General features: G+C 35.9%; 1 protein-coding gene and 1 long non-coding RNA gene across 2 annotated transcripts in view; one reads left to right on the top strand and one right to left on the bottom strand.

The window, feature by feature from the left end:
* LOC121413315 overlaps window positions 1–19,168 on the bottom strand; it is a 40,582-nt gene that overhangs the window by 10,978 nt on the left and 10,436 nt on the right. The window contains exons 8-14 of the mRNA XM_041606094.1: window positions 18,048–18,176; window positions 17,430–17,824; window positions 16,659–16,774; window positions 16,094–16,212; window positions 14,348–14,466; window positions 13,583–13,724; window positions 10,228–10,472 (exon numbers count right to left, since the gene is read on the bottom strand). Coding sequence (XP_041462028.1) covers window positions 10,228–10,472; window positions 13,583–13,724; window positions 14,348–14,466; window positions 16,094–16,212; window positions 16,659–16,774; window positions 17,430–17,824; window positions 18,048–18,176 — 1,265 coding nt within the window. The remainder of the gene's footprint in view (window positions 1–10,227; window positions 10,473–13,582; window positions 13,725–14,347; window positions 14,467–16,093; window positions 16,213–16,658; window positions 16,775–17,429; window positions 17,825–18,047; window positions 18,177–19,168) is intronic.
* Window positions 484–2,471, top strand: LOC121413316. The gene is made up of 3 exons (XR_005969727.1): window positions 484–607; window positions 1,629–1,881; window positions 2,384–2,471. It is a non-coding gene; the product is annotated as an uncharacterized LOC121413316 (long non-coding RNA).

Here is a 19,168-nt window from a genome sequence, read left to right as displayed (position 1 = left end):
GTCACAGGAGCAAATGTCTTTTCACTGATCAAAGACACTACAAACAACAAGTTCTGCTCTTCTAAGTTACAATGTATTTCCTAATAAAAAGATGAGTATCAAGGAAGATTACCCTGATATTCAAGTTGAAGTGGATTATACATTCCCACTTCAATTAAATTGATGTCTTTCAATTGATTAAAAAAATGTAAAAACATAAGGCTAGACAGTTCATCTTATAGAATATGTTGAGAATATTTTCAGATTCATTCATTACCCTTTTCAAATAGATTAGAAAAATTTGTTATTTAATAATTAAATGATGCATCCATCTTTGAATTCCTACAATCCCTGCTGACTACTGAAGTCAGTGATTCCCATAGGCTTTGTACAGGGACAACCCACGGCTGTTTCAGAGTGAAAATAAGCTTAGCGCCCCCTCGCGGCCCAAGTGCGCATATGCATTTAACGTTGTTGTGCTGCGATCTCTACAGGGGCGATGAAAAAATCTTTGGCGAATGTTGTGGCATCTGGCGCTGACACGACCAACTCTCTCTGTCTGTCCCCAACAGTTTATTTATTTCGCAAGAATTCCGTGGAGGAAACATTTTTTTCCATGTTTGAAGTCGTAAGTATGGCAATGGGATTATACGTTTTCTGTTTTTTTCCATTTTGTGATGTTGTTTGCGTTTGCATAATCCAATGTTAACTCGCAAATCTGGACCTAATTATGGAACTTTATAAAGTCCAAAATGTAAAAAGTCCGGTTTGTCAGCATTTCGTATTTATCTTAGTTTTGTTTTCGTTGCACTTAAGATTCATCTGGCGCAATTTTTCGTGGGACCCAACATTAGAATGTACTTTAGGTTCATTTTTCGATACAGCACATTCTGTTTGTACAGGATGTGGGCGCCGCTACCTCGGGTGAAGCCGGGCAGGGCCGGGTCGCGGGCCGCCTGGCTGTGTGGTCAGACACCGCTCATGTACACAGCAGCTCAGCTGCGCTTCGTGAGCTGAGGCAGAGCTAACCCAGGGAACTCCCGTCCGCGTAGCGGGCGGGAGCCCAGGAGCTTACCGTGTAATTGACCATACTCAATGGTCTACAAGGGTAGATTATGGTCAAAATATCTAGCAAGATAAATTATGAAAACAGAAATTATGCACTTACCACGATTATATGGATGATGGTCTAACGAGTGGCAGTTTTTCAGACATCTGGGCACAGACTGGAACCTCAAAAAAACGAAAAGTTTTCTCCTACCCCCGTCTCGATCGGCCATTTTTGTTATGAATTGCCACTCGTTAGACCTTCATCCATATACCGTAATCGTGGTAAGTGCATAATTTCTGTTTTCATAATTTATCTTGCTAGATATTTTGACCATAATCTACCCTTGTCCCATGAAATTGAAGGAAAAAATATGTATGTTACATCAGAGGTTAAATCTAAATCATACCTATATTACATCAGATAAAATAAACATCTAAAACAACTGCCAGCTATTTTACTTTTTATATAAAAAATTAAAAAATTATATCACACAATTTTCAGTAATAATCTACACATCTGTGACGTTACAAAATAGAATAATTTGAAATTTATGTCTCCAATATCCTGACTTCTACATTTAATCTTCTTCATTTGTCAGTTGCTTGGTGATGGAATGAGTCATTTTCTGAAGCAATGAGATGGAAGGAACCTTCATAGCATCCAACAAACAAGGATTTCTATGAGGCATTGTGTTTTCCACATTGCAGACCTCTGTATCACCAACTTAAATGAGCCTCCACCTGTCCACCATGATCTCCCCCAAACTTAATCCACACCTCTTCAGGAATTGCCCCATCGTGAGTTGTGAGAAATCCATTCCTGTGGAAAGATGATGGAACATGAACATATGGGTAGGTTTTGATGATTTCTACCAATTAATAGCTTTAGCTATGAAAAAAAAGGCTGGCCTCCCTCAACATTTTTAAAGATATTTCTATTACTCTTTTTCGTTTGAGTCTTCTGGTAATGCAAAATTTGAGGCCACACTGGTGACAATTGGCACAGTTTTAAAAAAATAATACAATTACCGTATGCAAGTGCATATCAGATCAAAATTTGCTCAAAAACTTGTTTTAGTACAAATCCAATGCTTTATTCTGTCTCCAGGAAAGATTTATGATTGTATATATTATTCTCACTTTTGATGAATTTAATCATGAATCTGGTGGCAGACTATAATATCTATTGTCATTTAAAGGTGCAAATGAAATGATCATGAATAATCCTTTGTGGCAATGTCCTTGAGATGAATTTATTGATTTCACATTCTTTATGATCATTAAAACTATTCAAAATAAAGCAATATTCTGGTGCTAACTTTTCTTTCTGTTTCTGTTGTCTAACCACCTCCAGTCTGTGACTCTGCTATGGACCTAGTGAATCACTGTTGACTGTCCATGGTTCAAGTGAGAATTGGCAAACCTGGTAATTTCTTGATTACCTACAGAATGCAATTGCAACATATGCAAAATCTTATGCAGGAATGGGGCTATAGCAGTGATGGGACACTACCTTTGACTGTGAAGATCAGACGATGCAATTCCTGTTGGTTAGCCCCCCCCCCACCCCCAAGGAGCCATGCACTGCCAGAGATCTTGAGCCAGGTCTTCAGTGGTTATCCATTGATAAGAAGAACGGAGATAATAAAGACAGTGAGGTCAGTATGACATTAATTCTCAGTGAAAATTACCTATTCATCTGTCTGTACTGTGGACCAATTAAGGTGCCCATCATTCATCATGGCCAATGTCTTTGCTGCATCTTGTTATGTAAATCTCTTTGAATGACTATTAAACAAGAAGAAGCTTTCTTCACATGTATAAGCTCTAAAGCATATATACATAACAATTTTAATTTAATATTTTGATGGCCATTCATTAGAAGACACCCCCCCCCTGCAATTCAAATTTGGTGCTTTTAAATTCATCTGCCACTATACAGGTTGAAAGAAAATGCCCCCACTCACTTGCATGTACACACTGGTTCATGGCTCCCAAAATTTTCACCACAAAGAAAAGGGGATAAGAAAAGGAAAGTAAAAGGGTGAAACATATTACTTTCTGAATATTGTGTCAATTTCTATCACAGTTACTATTATTTTAAATGTAAAAATTAGTCAATATGGAAGAAAATGCTTGAAGATGAGAAATCAAAGTGATTTGGATATCATAAGGAAGGGGATATATATTTTTTTCCAACTATAAGTAGATCAACATCTATACTTGTAAACCATTCTTTAAAAAAATTATGTTTTATCTATATTTCAAAGAAATAAACAAGTAGTATGTTGCATTTGTACAGGTGATGAGCTTTGAATTAAGATAATTCTCTCATTTAATTCACAGTGCTAAGAATTTGCGTTACTTACTGTTCCAGGTATCTTGTTGATTTCGACGTGACCATCTTCCTAACGCTTCTTCCAAACAATGAACTGGAGGCTCTTTCCACGAATGAATGTTTAGCTGCTTCAAGTGTGATTCCAGCTTTTTCAAGAGCTTCTTGTTGTTCTACTTCTACTGGCCTTTATTGTAGTTAACATGTCCTGTGAATGTTTTTAGGAGCCCAGTTTTGCTACAAACACAGTAAACCTCAAGTTCACATATAGTTAAAAAACAGGGTCTACTTGTAACATTATCTAGGAAAAAGTTCTACAAATTGGACATGGTGAAACTTTTCATTCATTATGTTTTCAGTATTTACTGAGGTACTCACTACAAAAGGAAGTTGGGGTCAAAAGGTCAAGTTTTTGTTCAACTTGGTCACATTCCTTTATTTCTGCATCAATTATGTTCACACTACATCTGATCCTTGGGTAATACATGTACTTTCATTAGGATAATGGGTCAAAGGCCTAATGTTAATAATCAACTGCCTAATGTTAATAATCAACTGAAAATTAGTTAGTCAGAAAAGGTGGTTTATTGGATTCCCTATCTTTTGCTTATAATTATTTTTTTTTCAAATTTAGTATTTCTCCATCAAATCTGACAAATTCATTATTTTTTTATCAATAATTATTAAACGATGTCAGTAATAAGAGTTTTGAGAAACATGTGCAAGTATATGTACCAATATCCATGTGCAGAATATTTGCTGGAAGGTTAATTGCTACAGTGAAATTTTAAAGTGCGCAACCATAGGATACGGGAAAAGAGTTCTTGCAGCCTTTGATGTACTTTTAAAGATCAAGATAGAATTCACCCAAAACATCTATTAGGTGTTAGTAGCTGAAAATATCCTAGATTAGTTCAGAACTATTCATCTGGAAGAAGAGACAAGTCAAAGCATTTTAAACAATTTCAAAACTTACCTGCGCTATATTTGTTTTTAATTGATATGCAGTTAGAATTGATCAAATTCTGATTGCAAGCTGACAAATTTATTTAAAAGGAGGGTATTAACATGAATGTATTTCAATACAAATAAGACATCTCTGGCAGTCTTGCCTGCATTATTATGCAATTCAATATGGTCGCATTTCAGAAGTTCGGTATGGAAATGGGTGGATAATGGAAAAAGTATTTGTCGAGTTAAATGCCAATAATTGAATAATATTAAATTCAATTATCAATAAAAAAAAAGACTTCTGGAATGTCTCTCTACAGTTATTATTCATGACATGTCTAATTATACTAGACTAGTAGGAAAATGTCATAATAATATAATATAATATTCAAATTGAAAAAAAAAATTTAGTTCCAATAATTTAGATATATTTCACTTCAAACTTTAATTCAAAGACTACAGGCATCACTTTTTATACGCCCGTCTTGACGGGACGTATTATGGTATCATGCTCGGTGTCCGTCCGTCCGTTAACTTTTCCTTGTAAACGTGATAACTTCAGTTTAGAGCAATTTCAAAAAAGAGCTTGTAGAATCTAGGCTCATATAATTTGGTGCACGATACTAGCATGGATCCCAGGAAGCCTATTGATTTAGAGGTCAGAAGGTCAAAGGTGAAGTCACCATCTTCCACTTATCTTGTTTGACCAATAGCTCCATTTTCCATGTTACAGACAGCATATATTTTGTGCCCGCCTTAGCAACACTCTTGTTCGATTTGAAGTGTATTGATTAAGAAGTTAATAACATGTAACAGTCTGTTAAAATTCTTGGTGTAATCGTCCAATCCAATCTAAAATGGGACCTACATATCATGGAAATCATCAAAAAATGTAACAGGAAGTTGTACATGTTTAGGCTTTCGAAGCAATATGGGCTGTCTCTATCGGATCTGAAATTGGTATACATGGGCTACATTCGTCCTGTTATGGAATATTGCACCCCAGTTTTTAATGGTGGGCTTACAAAGAAATATGTAAGAAGTTTAGAGCAAATTCAAAAAAGAGCTTGTAGAATCATGTTGGGCCCAAACTACCCGGGCAAACTACACAGATTATGCCAGTGCTTGCCTATCATGTGAAATTCCTACTCTGGAATACAGAAGGGAGAAACTCGGCCTGGATTTCGCAATATCTGTAACCAAATATCCAACATTCAGTACCTGGTTACCTCCTCCAAAAAACTTACCCATCAATCTCCGACATACTCCTAGATATCAGCAATACAAATGTAGGACAAATCGATTTCGCAATAGCCCCATACCATATTTCATAGATCTCCTGAATAAAGACATGCCCAATCAATAAACCCATTGCTCATTTGAAAGCAATACCAGCCTACTTGCAATATCAAGTTTTTTAATGAATGAGGAAATCAACTCTTTTTAATATCCATATATTTTTATTGATCTTTTACGAACGTTTACGTATTTTATTTTTATTATTTTTAATTTACTATTTCCTCATTATCTTATGTACATGTATATAAATTTTCTTTGCCAAAGTATTCTTGCCTATACACATATTTCTCATGTCAGTTTTTACAAAGGTTACTGTTTTTTAATGTTTGAAATATGTAATGAGTCTTTTTATTGTTTTTACTTTGTATACATGAACAATTCAGCCATTTGGCTGCGACTCATGTTTCTAATAAACCTTGAATTGAATTGAATTGTATGTTAAATAGTAGGTTAAAAACAACTGAAAATATGTATTATAATAGCAATGTATTATATTGTATCATAATATGAATTATGACTATGGTTTGCATTTCTAGTCAGTTAAAATGCAAAGAACAACGAGATTCAGATTATTTTTAAAAATTCAATAATTTTGAGAATATAAAGGAATGAGCTACGTGTGCATGTCATATCCAATCTAATCAATTACCAGTAGTCACTTATCTGATTTGTAATTTATATTTATTGTATTTTTAAGTCTTGTATCATTGCATAAAAAAAATTATCCACGGGGTACTGAATTTGCCAGGCATGTGAAGGTGAAAGTATTTTTTCAGTGTTTTTTTTAATTGTTATGTACACTGTAATTGATATGCATACAACAATGATAGATAACCAATTTTTATGGCTGTGTGAGTGGTAGGTCACATGAAATCTGCAAATATGTTTTAAAATGACTGATTTTTTCATATTCATATTAATTCTTTTTTTGGGAGGGGGTATATAATGCAGACCTGACAAGTGACCATTGATTTCATTTAGGAGTTCAATCCCTTCTCCTTTCATCCATATTTTATAGCTTTTATAAAGTTACGAGGGTTTCATTGACCCAACAGACATGTAGAGATTGAACTTTACCTCCTACCTCAGTTGTTATACATGCTTATTAAAATATTATTTTATTGGAAGGTTTCTTTCAAGTAAAATTATTGTCTTGATGTTTATTTATATATATATATATCTGTGCATGTAATGTCACTGGAGGGCAAATTTTCATATGTGGTTCAATAAATAGTTGAATGTGAATGAAACTCTATCCGTATCTAAACTTCCTAAAATATGTAGTAATTCACTGCAATTTTATTGTAAATTTTGAATGAAATTCGTTTATATAATCTTACTCTTTTTATAAGCAAGGGATGACCTGCCATGACTACTTGAGACATCTAACATTCTGCTGTATAATCAAGGATAAAGGCACAAGGGTGAGGCACATGTACTTGTATGCTGCCTGGCATGCTATATTTTGAGAATGACTCCTTGATTAGGCAGCCTTATCCAAATGAAAGGCCATTGTCATTAATACGCCACCCCTTCCTCAATTTTGCCTTCTCCAGTGCCCCAATTGCATAAAAGTTAGTATTATGGTAACCTTGTTATCAAATGGTAACTACCATGTTAACACTAATCAAAGCCAATCAAGATCAAGGACTCCATACAAGTTGTATTTGCATGGTAAATCATAATTGTAACTTTTTTTATGCAATGGGGCCGATGTATATTAAATCCTTGATCACTGACAACAAACAATTAATGAAACGGGACAAAGGCAGTATTGATGAAACTGAAAAACCAGAGTCAAAGGCAAGGTTGGAAGGGATGTCCCCCCCTCCTCATTTTGAAAAAAATCTCAATTGAATATACTACTAATATAACTATAGGCCTATAGCCAGTTTTAGGAAATTGCATAGAAAATTGTCATCTGCACCCACTCAATTTTCAGTTTTGCTCTTTGCACCCTCTTGATTTTAAAAATACTGGACCTTCCTCTGAGGTATTGTGGGGTTGGATTGGCTTGGGTATTTATGACGGTGGGGTGGGGGGTAATATTTCACCTCCACAATAAGAAAAAACATAGTTTCCATTTAAAAAATTTAACAAGTAAAGTTATTTTTAAAAAAATCAGTGACAATAATACTAGTCAACACCAGGGGCTGTGAGGGGGGGGGGGGGCTGTGAGGGCTTTCTAAAACCATGTACAAAAACATAAAAATTACCATATAAATATGATTATTGCATGGTCAGCCCCCATTTTCAAAACTTCCACGGCACCTAACACCACTTTCCAGAAGGGGGGGGGACTGCCTTATCCTCAAAAGTAAGATGGCCCCGGGGCCGGCCCCTGTCTCTGGATCTGGTTCAGTATTAACAAGTCAGTGGCATACACAGGGGTGGGGGTTACAGGGGTTAAACCCCCTTCAATTTTTTTAACCCTCCCACCCCCCACCACAATTAAAAAAAACACTATTTTTTATATTTAAGTTTTTATTGAAGTAAATCATAACAATCACAATATTTACAAATGATTAGCATGATGGAAAAGCATAAAATCATGAAACATTACAAATAAAAAAGGCAGATTTAAGATTATAATGATCTATAAGTTTTCAAGAGGGAAGCGCCGAGATAGAAAAAAAAGACCGCCCTTACTAAATTTTTTGAAAGACCCTTTTTTATTCATTTATTTCTTTTTATTTTTTTTTTTTGGGGGGGGGTTAGGGACGACCAAAAATTGGAGGCTAAGACTTTCTGTTTTTTTTTTGGGGGGGTCATCAACATTTCATTCAGCTTGACCCACCCCCATCCCTCTTAAATATTCCTACTTAGGCTACTATAACAAGTTATTTATTTTTTTCATTTTTTTAATGAGAAAGAGTTTGCCTATTTTTTTAGAGGACCGCCAACTTAAGCAATTCATGCCATTGAAAAAATAGGCCAATGTACTCTCACGGCTTATATGATGACAGCTAGTTAGAAGAAATAATTTTTTTCCATGATCGATCATGATCCGTGGTACATGTACTTGGTATCGTCGACTCGATCTCCCATTCTAAAGTAGGCTCTCCCCAGGATCAAGTCTAAAAAGGATCACAAAATGCTGTCAGACGAACGTGAATCGTTTTAGTTGCAACATTTCTCTCAAATTTTAATTATGAGAAGACTAATGGAATAATTCAAGTAGAATTTTCCTCTAAAACAAATACATTTGTTCAAGTGGTCTCGCTGTGTTTGGTCCGGTCTTGGACCTAACGTTAGATCTAGACCCATTTCCGCATTCAAAGTGTGATCGATGACGTCCAGATAGTTTTGTTTACAAATAAATCGTAAATCGTTAGCGGTGAAGGATCGATTGCCAATTGGTATTTATAAATTTCAATGATTCAAATCTATATAAAGTAAATTCAACATATCGTAATAATTTTTCTGACAAAACTTAACAAAAAAATATCTAAAACTTCTAACAAACTTATTTTTATTTGAATTTGTTACTTTATTCATGAAATATACACCTTCCAAATCTTATAATGAAACAATGATCGTGTTATAAGTTCCCAGAAGAAACTTGGCAACGTCAAAGACCGTATATGGTATTTGACGTGCATTAGTCGTACTGGGTAGCAAAAGTAGAATTAAAAGACAACTAATGATGGGTTATTGATGCCGATCGGATATATTATTAAGCAAGACATTATATCTTTTGAGACGTTGAGAACACCAAATCGGAGTAGTGTTTTTCAAGATATTATGCCTGAAATGGTCGCTCTCTGCAAGTCCCAGGGGCCAGGCTCATTCGCGATTGCACTGAAAATGTCACTAATAAGAATGGAACTTTCAGGATTTATGTGAATATCATCAAAATGATAAGGATTTTCGAAATTTGGAATGTGATTTCTCGTGAAATTTTGGAGATACCATATTACGATGGAAAGGAATAACCTTAAAAGGTAAGGCAAACCTCCAAAAATGCAGCTTTTTAACACATGTTGAATTGAAATCTTACAGTTGAACGTCGAGTAGTGTAAAAGTTGAAATAGCATATCAGCTGGCTGGGCAGCGCGCGAGGATTTCGTGCGCGCGTACTTGATAGGGCTTATTTTGTACATAGCCTATGGGAGTGAAACAGCCGTGAACCAAGTACAGTAAACAATGGGGTAAGAATGTTGAGAAAAAGGGTATAGAATTTAAAATACTTCTTTCTCACTTGGAAAGTGTTAATTGGTTTGGCACCAAAATATCTACAAGAACTTGTCATGCCTTATACATCAGCTCGTAGCCTAAGATCATCACACTTCTTAAGACTCCCAAGACACGTGTAGCATATGGTGCGTGAGCTTTCTCTGCCTCAGCACCTTCTCTCTGGAATAATTTGCCGTTAAATTTAAGAATTATACCATCACTGGAGACCTTCAAATCTAAACTGAAGACTTATTTTTTCTAACAGTATTAGTTATTGGCAGGTCGCCAAACATTCTTTCTTTTCTTGTGCGCCTCAGAATAGAATATTTTTAGATAGATGGCACTATATAAATGCCTATTATATTATTATTAAGCAACTTGAGAACAAGAATAAGAAAAACATTAACAGAATACAATGATACAATTAAGATACATACTGGGCGATATGCTCCACACGACCAAGGCAAGTTGAGAAGCAGTAGTTGTAAGCTATCATCATGGATGGGTAGAGGGATTGGAAGTCAAGTACTATGACTGGATCCTCATAGAACCTTGACTCTGGCTCCATGACCAAGGCGATGCACTCTGGAGCCTTGGACCGAGATCTCTGCTGAACACTGGGTGATACTGCGATGTAATTGGCACACTTAGCCTGCCGTAGCATCATGGATTCAACCCGATACTGGGAGGGGGGAAAACAAGAGTATTATATGTAGGCCTGGGACTTTCGGGTTTTTTTCTTTTCGGGTACCCGTGGTAATTTTCGGGCGGGTACCCGAAAATCATGTCGCTCGAAATATGACTGGTGGAAAAACCCCATAGGTGACGTCATCATCAAGCCAATGCGATGCAAGCCAATTTATGAATGAAAATATAGTAAGCATGCGCATTGCAAGCCTCAGCCCCACGCAGTATTCCGTCAAAACGAGTCTGCAATACTCTGTCACCTCGTACCAAAATCGACCTAGAAATCCACTTTTCTATATTTTATATGAATTATAAAAGGTATTCTCAGAGGATCTGTTTTCCCACCGATACCGCACTGGTAAGCAAATTTTTATTACTTCTTGCTTTTCCGTCAAAATCTTACGAAGTAGCGTCGATATTACATCGTGTTCGTGAGTTTGTAGAATCTATCGCTACGTGAACAAAGTCAATTGATTTCCGGGTTTCGGAGCGTCAAATGCGCCAGCCAATCACGATCGTGTTACCATTTTCGGTTTATGATGAACCGAAAATGGGATCAAGAACCTGATTGGCTGGCGCCTCGTATGCTCCGAAACCCGGAAATCAATTGACTTTGTTCACGTAGCGATAGATTCTACAAACTCACAAACACGATGCAACATCGACGCTACTTCGTAAGATTTTGACGGAAAAGCAAGAAGTAATAAAATTTCCTTACTTGCGTGGTATCGGTGAGAAAACAGATCCTCTGAGAATACCTTTCATAATTCATATGAAATAAAGGAAAGTGGAATTCTAGGTCGATTTTGGTACGAGGTGACAGAGTATTGCAGACTTGTTTTGACGGAATACTGCGTGGGGCTGAGGCTTGCAATGCGCATGCTTACTATATTTTCATTCATAAATTGGCTTGCGTCGCAGTGGCTGGATGACGTCACTGCGCTGCAAAAGAAACATGGCGACGATTGAACGATCTCAGTCACATCATCAACACTTGAAAAAACTAGTATATTTAAGGATATTTCGAGGGTAATTGGTGAGATTCAAAATGAGACTTGTGTACTTTTGTGATGAGTTTACAATCATGTCTTACTTACACTACGCAATACAAATCAATTGTACGTTATACTGGGGAGCAATTTTCGGGTATCAGGTATTGATTTTTCTACCCGGGTACCCGACGCTTCCGGGCGGGACCCGGGTACCCGGGTTTTAGTCCCAGCCCTAATTATATGTAATTAGATTCATGTGATCTGAAATGATCTCTTGGGAAAAAATATAAATTTAGCATTAAGTCAAATCAATGACTCATTCGGTATCAACACCAGGTTACTTAAACAATGAACTGCAATTGTGTGTAAAGGTTTGTAACCAAGTCAGTTCCCAAGAGCTGTCTTCTGATTTGCCCACTGACAATCAACGTACTTTTAAGCACTCTCTAGGTAGCATTCAAACATCACTTCCAAAAACTCCATTACCAGGCAAACTATACATGGGCTTTCACATCCTACCAGCTAACCATTTAACACCTGGGTGGAGAGCAGCAAAGTGTGGATTGAGGTCTTGCCAAAGGATGCTAGGCCATGGTGTAATTAAAACATATGACCCTCTAATTATAATCTTAGGCCCGTATTCTGAAGTCGGGTTTAACTTAAACTCGGGTTTAAAGTTGTGGTTTAAGTATGATGGTCTCCATCGATGAATCAGGAGAGAGCACAGTAAACATAAGAAACATACAACGTAATAAAAATTTTGATACTTTTGGCTTCCCATACATAAACCACAACTTTAAACCTGAGTTTAACCCTAAATAGACTGGGCTATTTCGACGCCTAAAAAGACTGAGGGGGGGGGGCTGAATCAGCCCCCCCCCTTATGATCTCGGCTGTTGATCGCGCGATCGCGACGAAAATTGGCACACGCTACCCATGGCATTATCTACAAAACTATAACATCAAATTCGGCAAAAAATCTCATGTGTCATTAATTATGCTAATTTATGCGTAAAATCATAAGTTTGCTCTAATTAATAAAATAATGCCCCTGAAATGCTAATTTTTGTTTCACATACTCTAGATAGGCATCTGATCAAATTGATTAAAAAAAAATTCAAAATCAAATTTATTTTCTCATGTATTCTATTGTTTTCTAAATTTCTTATGTATTTCTTTGTTTTTCGACTTTTTGTTTTCTATTGTTTTTTCAATGGAAATTGTCGGGGACTTTATTTTGACCATAAACAAGATAAAATTAATTGATTTTGAGCAGTAAAAGGAAAAATAATGATACATTTATGAATTTTGGCTAATAACACTATTTGCATTGGATTTGTACACAAATTCACGTTTTTGAGTAATTTTGGGTCTGCATGCACTTACGAAATGTTGCGTAATTTTGGAACCGCGTACCCGGGGGTCACAATTTTGGTCTCAAAAGTTGCGCGAGACTTGAAGGTAAAAAGTCAGCGAGCGACGCGGTCAAAAAATTTTGCGCAGCGGATTTATCGCGAAAAATATTGAGGGGGGGGGGCTGAATCAGCCCCCCCAGTCTTTTTAGGGTTAAAGCTAAATTACAGCAGTTGCAGTAAAACACTGACTTCATGAAAAAGTCTGTAAAACCAAGGTTAAGTATTACTATATCATTGTCGATCTAGATCTGGTACAATTACATAAACTGCACTTTGTGAAATCATAAAATCTAAGCTGAAAAAACGATCACACTGAAGATCGCCAACACAGATAGGCACACGTGGGACAGTGTAAAGACCCGACGGAAGTGCCCGAATTCGTGCTTATTTCTCAGAAATTACACAATTTCTTCAAGAATCCTTCGGCACATATTTTTTATTCATATAAACAGACACTTGGGTGGTCATTATATTGGATTCTGTAAAGTCATTTTGAGATCGTTACCACAACTGATATTTATCTTTAAGTTAAACCTGACTTCAGAATACGGGCCTTAGAGTCTGAAACACTACGACATAATGCTTCCATTAACCAAATAGCAAAAGCGAGCAATAAGTGAATTACAGTAATAACATGAATACACAAGGATGGTCAGGTAAACCAATTTATGATGATGGGTATGATATTTGATTCCTACCTGAGATCCTCTAGATAGCACAGAGTAGAACTCAATACCAAATAGCCTGGCTAACTCACTGGTCCTACCGATGAGATCTAGTTTCTTGATGAGCTGAACATTCCCTTTAACTCTCTCAGCATAGTACTCTATTGTCCTCCATCTGAAAGGACATTATAATTAAGTTGCCATTTTAAGGTGAACTACTGGAACATGTACAAACTTGAAACAAACAAAATATGTACAGTATATTTCCAGGGAGAATTGGTCAGAAAGGATGAATTGCCTACATTGTACTCACATATTTTATACATGAAAAAGTTGGTAATAATTAAAATAATGTGAATTCTATCTAAGTCAGATTAAGTCAAGCTAATAAATATCAAGCAAATATTAATTCAAAGGTGAAGCAAGATTAGTATATCAATTCTTTTCCTTAGGTAAGCAATGCCAGACATAATTCACTTTCTACATCTTAATTTGCTTTTTTAATTTTTTGTTCATTTATTTATTTAATCATTATTATTATTATTTTTTTTTTTTGGGGGGGGGGGCATTACATTAATGGTTTATCTCCCATTTATTGATTTATTCCTTTGAAATGTCAACTACAATTTACTAATTTCAAATCACATGTATCATTGCATGACAATATGTGTTATCTTAAACTATATACATGCTGATAAGAGTCAAACAAACAAATGAGAAGAACTGTTTGAAGTGAGCACAAAAAAACATAAAAATCTTACAAATATACAGCCAACAGGAATAAAACAAATTACAAACCTGTAACAGGCAGTATTATGATCAAACCAATCAGTCAATGAACGGAATGTGAAGAGTGGTAACCGCTGGTGAAGGACATGATAGGCTACATTCTCAAAGGTGTAGATGTTCAGAGTCACCTAAAATCAAAACAAGATGTGATTCTCAGTGATATTTACTTTTTAAATAATACCATTTTGTAGAAGTGTTTAAAATTAGAATTAGATGTCTTTACAAAAAAAAACATACTTGACAATGTTTTAGATTTGATCTTAAAAATTAAGAATGAGAGTGGAAAGTTAACCAACATTGTATAAAAATATTCCCTTGACAATATTATCAATTCATTTATTTACATATTCAAATTCAAATTGTACAATATAAAAACATGATAAAAAATACAAACAAGAATTAAATGAAAATGACAAAATAATACTGGTACCAAAAGCTACAAAAAATACAACAAGTGGAATGCCTCTGGCCGTCTCACCTGCACCACGCGGTTCAATATAGTAGCAGTGCTGACTTTGAATAGTACTCTAACTCGCACAAGATGTTCAGTGATACATGGTTACTCTTATGTCCACTTTTTATGAACTAGACCAATAAACTTACAGAGATGTGATGGTTATTCAACAAAAAACCCCAACATGGCCAAAGTTCATTGACCTAACATGACCTGTGACCTTGATCATGTGACCTGAAACTCGCACAGGATGTTCAGTGATACTTGATTACTCTTATGTACAAGTTTCATGAATCAGATCCATAAACTTTCAAAGTTATGATGGTAATTCAACAGATACACCCAGTTCGGCCAAAGTTCATTGACCTTTGACCTTGGTCATGTGACCTGAAACGCGCACAGGATATTCAGAGATACTTGATTACTATAATATCCAAGTTTAATGAACTAGATCAATAAACTTTCAAAGTTATGATGGTAATTCAACAGATACCCCCAATTCGGCCAAAGTTCATTGACCCTAAATGACCTTTGACCTTAATCATGAGACCTGAAACTTGCACAAAATGTTCAGTGATGATTGATTACTATTATGTCCAAGTTTCATGAATCAGATCCATAAACTTTCAAAGTTATGATGGGAATTCAACAGATATCCCCAATTCGTCCAAAGTTCATTGACCCTAAATGACCTTTGACCTTGGTCATGTGACGTGAAACTCATGCAGGATGTTCATTGATACTTCATTAACCTTATGTCCAAGTTTCATGAACTAGGTCCATATATTTTCTAAGTTATGATGACATTTCAAAAACTTAACCTCAGGTTAAGATTTCGATGTTGATTCCTCCAACATGGTCTAAGTTCATTGACCCTAAATGACCTTTGACCTTGGTCATGTGACATGAAACTCTAATAGGATGTTCAGTAATACTTGATTAACCTTATGGCCAAGTTTTATTAACTAGGTCCATATACTTTCTAAGTTATGATGTCATTTCAAAAACTTAACCTCAGGTTAAGATTTGATGTTGACGCCGCCGCCGCCGTCGCCGTCGCCGTCGCCGTCGGAAAAGCGGCGCCTATAGTCTCACTTTGCTTCGCAGGTGAGACAAAAACAACAAAAGAAGCAGAACATCTAATCTGAATATAGAGTTTGTCATCTTGACCAACTTATTTACTATATCAAAATTAAGTTATTTTCTTTATGGGGGTGGGGTTAAAAATGAGTTTGTTACAAATTATTCGTTAAAAAGAATACAAAAAACAGCTGAAATGTTTGGTAAAATATTCCACTTACCTCATGTCTAATGATCCTCCATAGATTTAGAACTATTCTTCCTGCCACAGTGATCTCTGACATGTGATCTGCACCATAAGCATCTTTATCTGCTGAAAAATGACTCTCTCGTGTCTCGTCTGTTAAAAAAAACAATAGCTATATAATAAAATCATCTCTGAATATTTGATCAAATGAAATAGCTATTAGCTGACAAGTTAGGTGTCTGTTAACTGACAGTGAGGGAAAGTACATGTATGCATATTTCCAAACTTGCTTGGCCCAAGTTACAAACAAGAATAATCATGCTAGGTTGCATGATTTATTGCCCAATTTTTCCATATGTGTTGTCATAATATGACATAGTTCCATGGCATCACAGTGAATGGCACATTTACTATGTCTTTCATGACTTTACACCAAGATCAATGTGGGTACTAGTAAGTCTCAAGAGTATTGGTCAAAACCTGAGGAAGTAGTTTAATCTTTAAGATTTGTAACACAGCAACCAACCATGTGCCTGAATATATATTGATTCCTTCTTAATGACTGTGTAAATAACAGGGATCTTGAAATTTTGACTGACCTGGTAACCGTGAGATGAGTTGACAGAGCTGTACTTCAAGGAATGCTGCCCTCTGGAAGAGATAACCCCAGGAAAGCTGCTGAATCTCAAACCCAGCTAACATATCAGGATCATGTCTGAAAGAAACAAGAAAATAGGAGGAATAAGCAAAACTAGCATGGGCAAAAACCTGGTAGCAATGCCACACTCTAGAGACCACAATTTGTACATATATGATTTATATTACTTCATAAAGAAATACAGAAGTCTTGTGTAAGCATGTGTATTGTTGAGCTTGTGCTCATAGCTTGAATTCGAGTCGTGTTGTGGCATTAATATCCTTTGGCAAGATATCAATGTAAATTTGCCATTCCAAAGTCACATAAGGGAAATGAGTAAGTGGGAGTAATTCCTCTCCATCAATAATATTCCTCTTTATAATACAACCCTTGCTCAAGCTTTGTGTACAAAATTTCTCATCTGACAAACACAGATGCTTTATGAGGCAAAAAGTCCTTTCAAAATACTTATAAGTTCTATTCCTATTGTTCATTTAAAACTTTACTTTGCCCTAAAATAAATTTCAAATTAGAAGTGTTTTTTTGCAACTTAATAGATCTATGTGCATTTTTTTATTGAGTTTGAGGAAAAATCAACCCCCTGTATTTTATTGGTTGGTGCTATATGAATCTCCTATCAAGACTTTCTTTCTTTTTTTTACGCACCAATTGTGCATGTAAGGCTCACATCTAAACCTACTGAATTCTGAATAAAATGAAATGGTTTTCTTACCTCCTCACAAGTTTGACAAACTCCTCAAACATTTCCTTCTCATCCTCAACATACGTGACCTCTAACCCCATGACCCCTGACCTGGTCATCCAGTCTCGCTGGGTCACCGCATTCAAGTCCGTCGTCATCCCTCCGGCCCCCTCCTCACTCTTTGACCCCTTCTTAGAGAGGTCAACCATGATCACACCGACACTGCTGTGACCCTCATCACTGATGTCCTTGCTACCGTCCTCGGCATCACCACGGTGATGGTTGCTGGGTGGGGTTTTATTGTCAGGGCCATCTTTGTGAATGCAGTAGAAGATGGCTCGTATGGGGTCAAAGTCAGGGTCGGGGTGGTAGTCCCGTCTGGTACGGACATGGACTTCAAGACTCATTGTGGTCAGGTGCTGAACCTGTGAAAACATCATTCAAAAGACATTCATACTTGCACTGTTTCATTGCTGAGGGGCAGATTTGTAATGAAAAAGGGATTATACAGGAATTAACAGGAAGAAAAGTTTGAAAGATTGGAGATTCAAAATTTCATATTCAAGACAATACATTATACAAATACTTTGAGAAAGTATAGTGGAATTATTTATAATGAATGAAAAATGTAAAGTACAATGAACTTACCACATGGAGAGCTTTAGCATCTTGGGAATTCCCCTGACTGACCTTGAAACCATACGTATTCTTTGGGGTTGGTCCCTCTATCTGAGAGACTAGAGAGCGTTTCCTTCGCATCCCAACATCAGGTGTTACCTGTGGATAAAGTATATATCATACAGAGAATAATATTCCTTGTATCGCATCGCAATTTGCTCCACATTTACAAAGCCTGTTACATAAAAAGTTTTTTGTGTAGCATATTTTTGCATATGTTCTGTACAGACTTTAGTTGCGAGATTTTCTTAAGTGATGACCCAAAACGCTAACCAGATTTGGTAAGCAAAATTATTTCCTACCATTTATTGACTACATGGGAGTGTAAATAATAATTTTTTTCCATGAGAGGAAATTGAATTGGGGGCAAATCATACAACATAAATGGATGAAGTATTTATATTTCAAGTGCATACACTGGTCAACGAGATCCTAAATTCTAAAAGATTGCATAGATTTGAAAGGAACATATCATAAAGACATCTTGATTTTCAGTAAAATAAAATCAGCATATAAAATCAACTGCGTATTATATACATACATGTATGATAAAACAAATATAAACATATATTCTTTTTGAGTACTGAAATAATAGAATATCCAAAGACAAGTTGCTTTTGTAAAATATTTCATAATATGATCTTGTTCTCTTAGTTCTCTCTGGGATACTAGTCTGAGTACATTTTATCTTTCGCAAAAAATTGATTTCAGAAAATTAGTAATCTGACATAACTATTTTATATGTTACATGTTTAACTTGCATTCGATCTCATTTTCTTTGTTCAGATATGAACTGCACATGCCCTACACAAGTTTAAATTGTCTGTAAGCTTTTAAATATTTCAGATCATTGGTCCCGAGGAAGTGCTCTAATTGTTCCTAGTATTCCTTCAATTTATCAATACAAAGTTTCTAATTGGAAGCTATTTTGGTAATTAGAGCAGTATTGATGACTTGCAAAGACTCAACCTGCACAAAAACCAAAGTACATTTATCTCCACTTTCGTGACACAAAATTTCTTTTGGAAGAAGTATAGTTGTAAAAGAACGGTTAACAGATAACCAATTTTTTTTAGCACTTCAGTGGTGTC

The sequence above is a fragment of the Lytechinus variegatus genome, chromosome 4 (genome assembly GCF_018143015.1).
Source record: "Lytechinus variegatus isolate NC3 chromosome 4, Lvar_3.0, whole genome shotgun sequence".
In the NCBI taxonomy this organism is placed as follows: domain Eukaryota; kingdom Metazoa; phylum Echinodermata; class Echinoidea; order Temnopleuroida; family Toxopneustidae; genus Lytechinus; species Lytechinus variegatus.
This window is presented reverse-complemented; position numbering and strand designations above follow the sequence as displayed.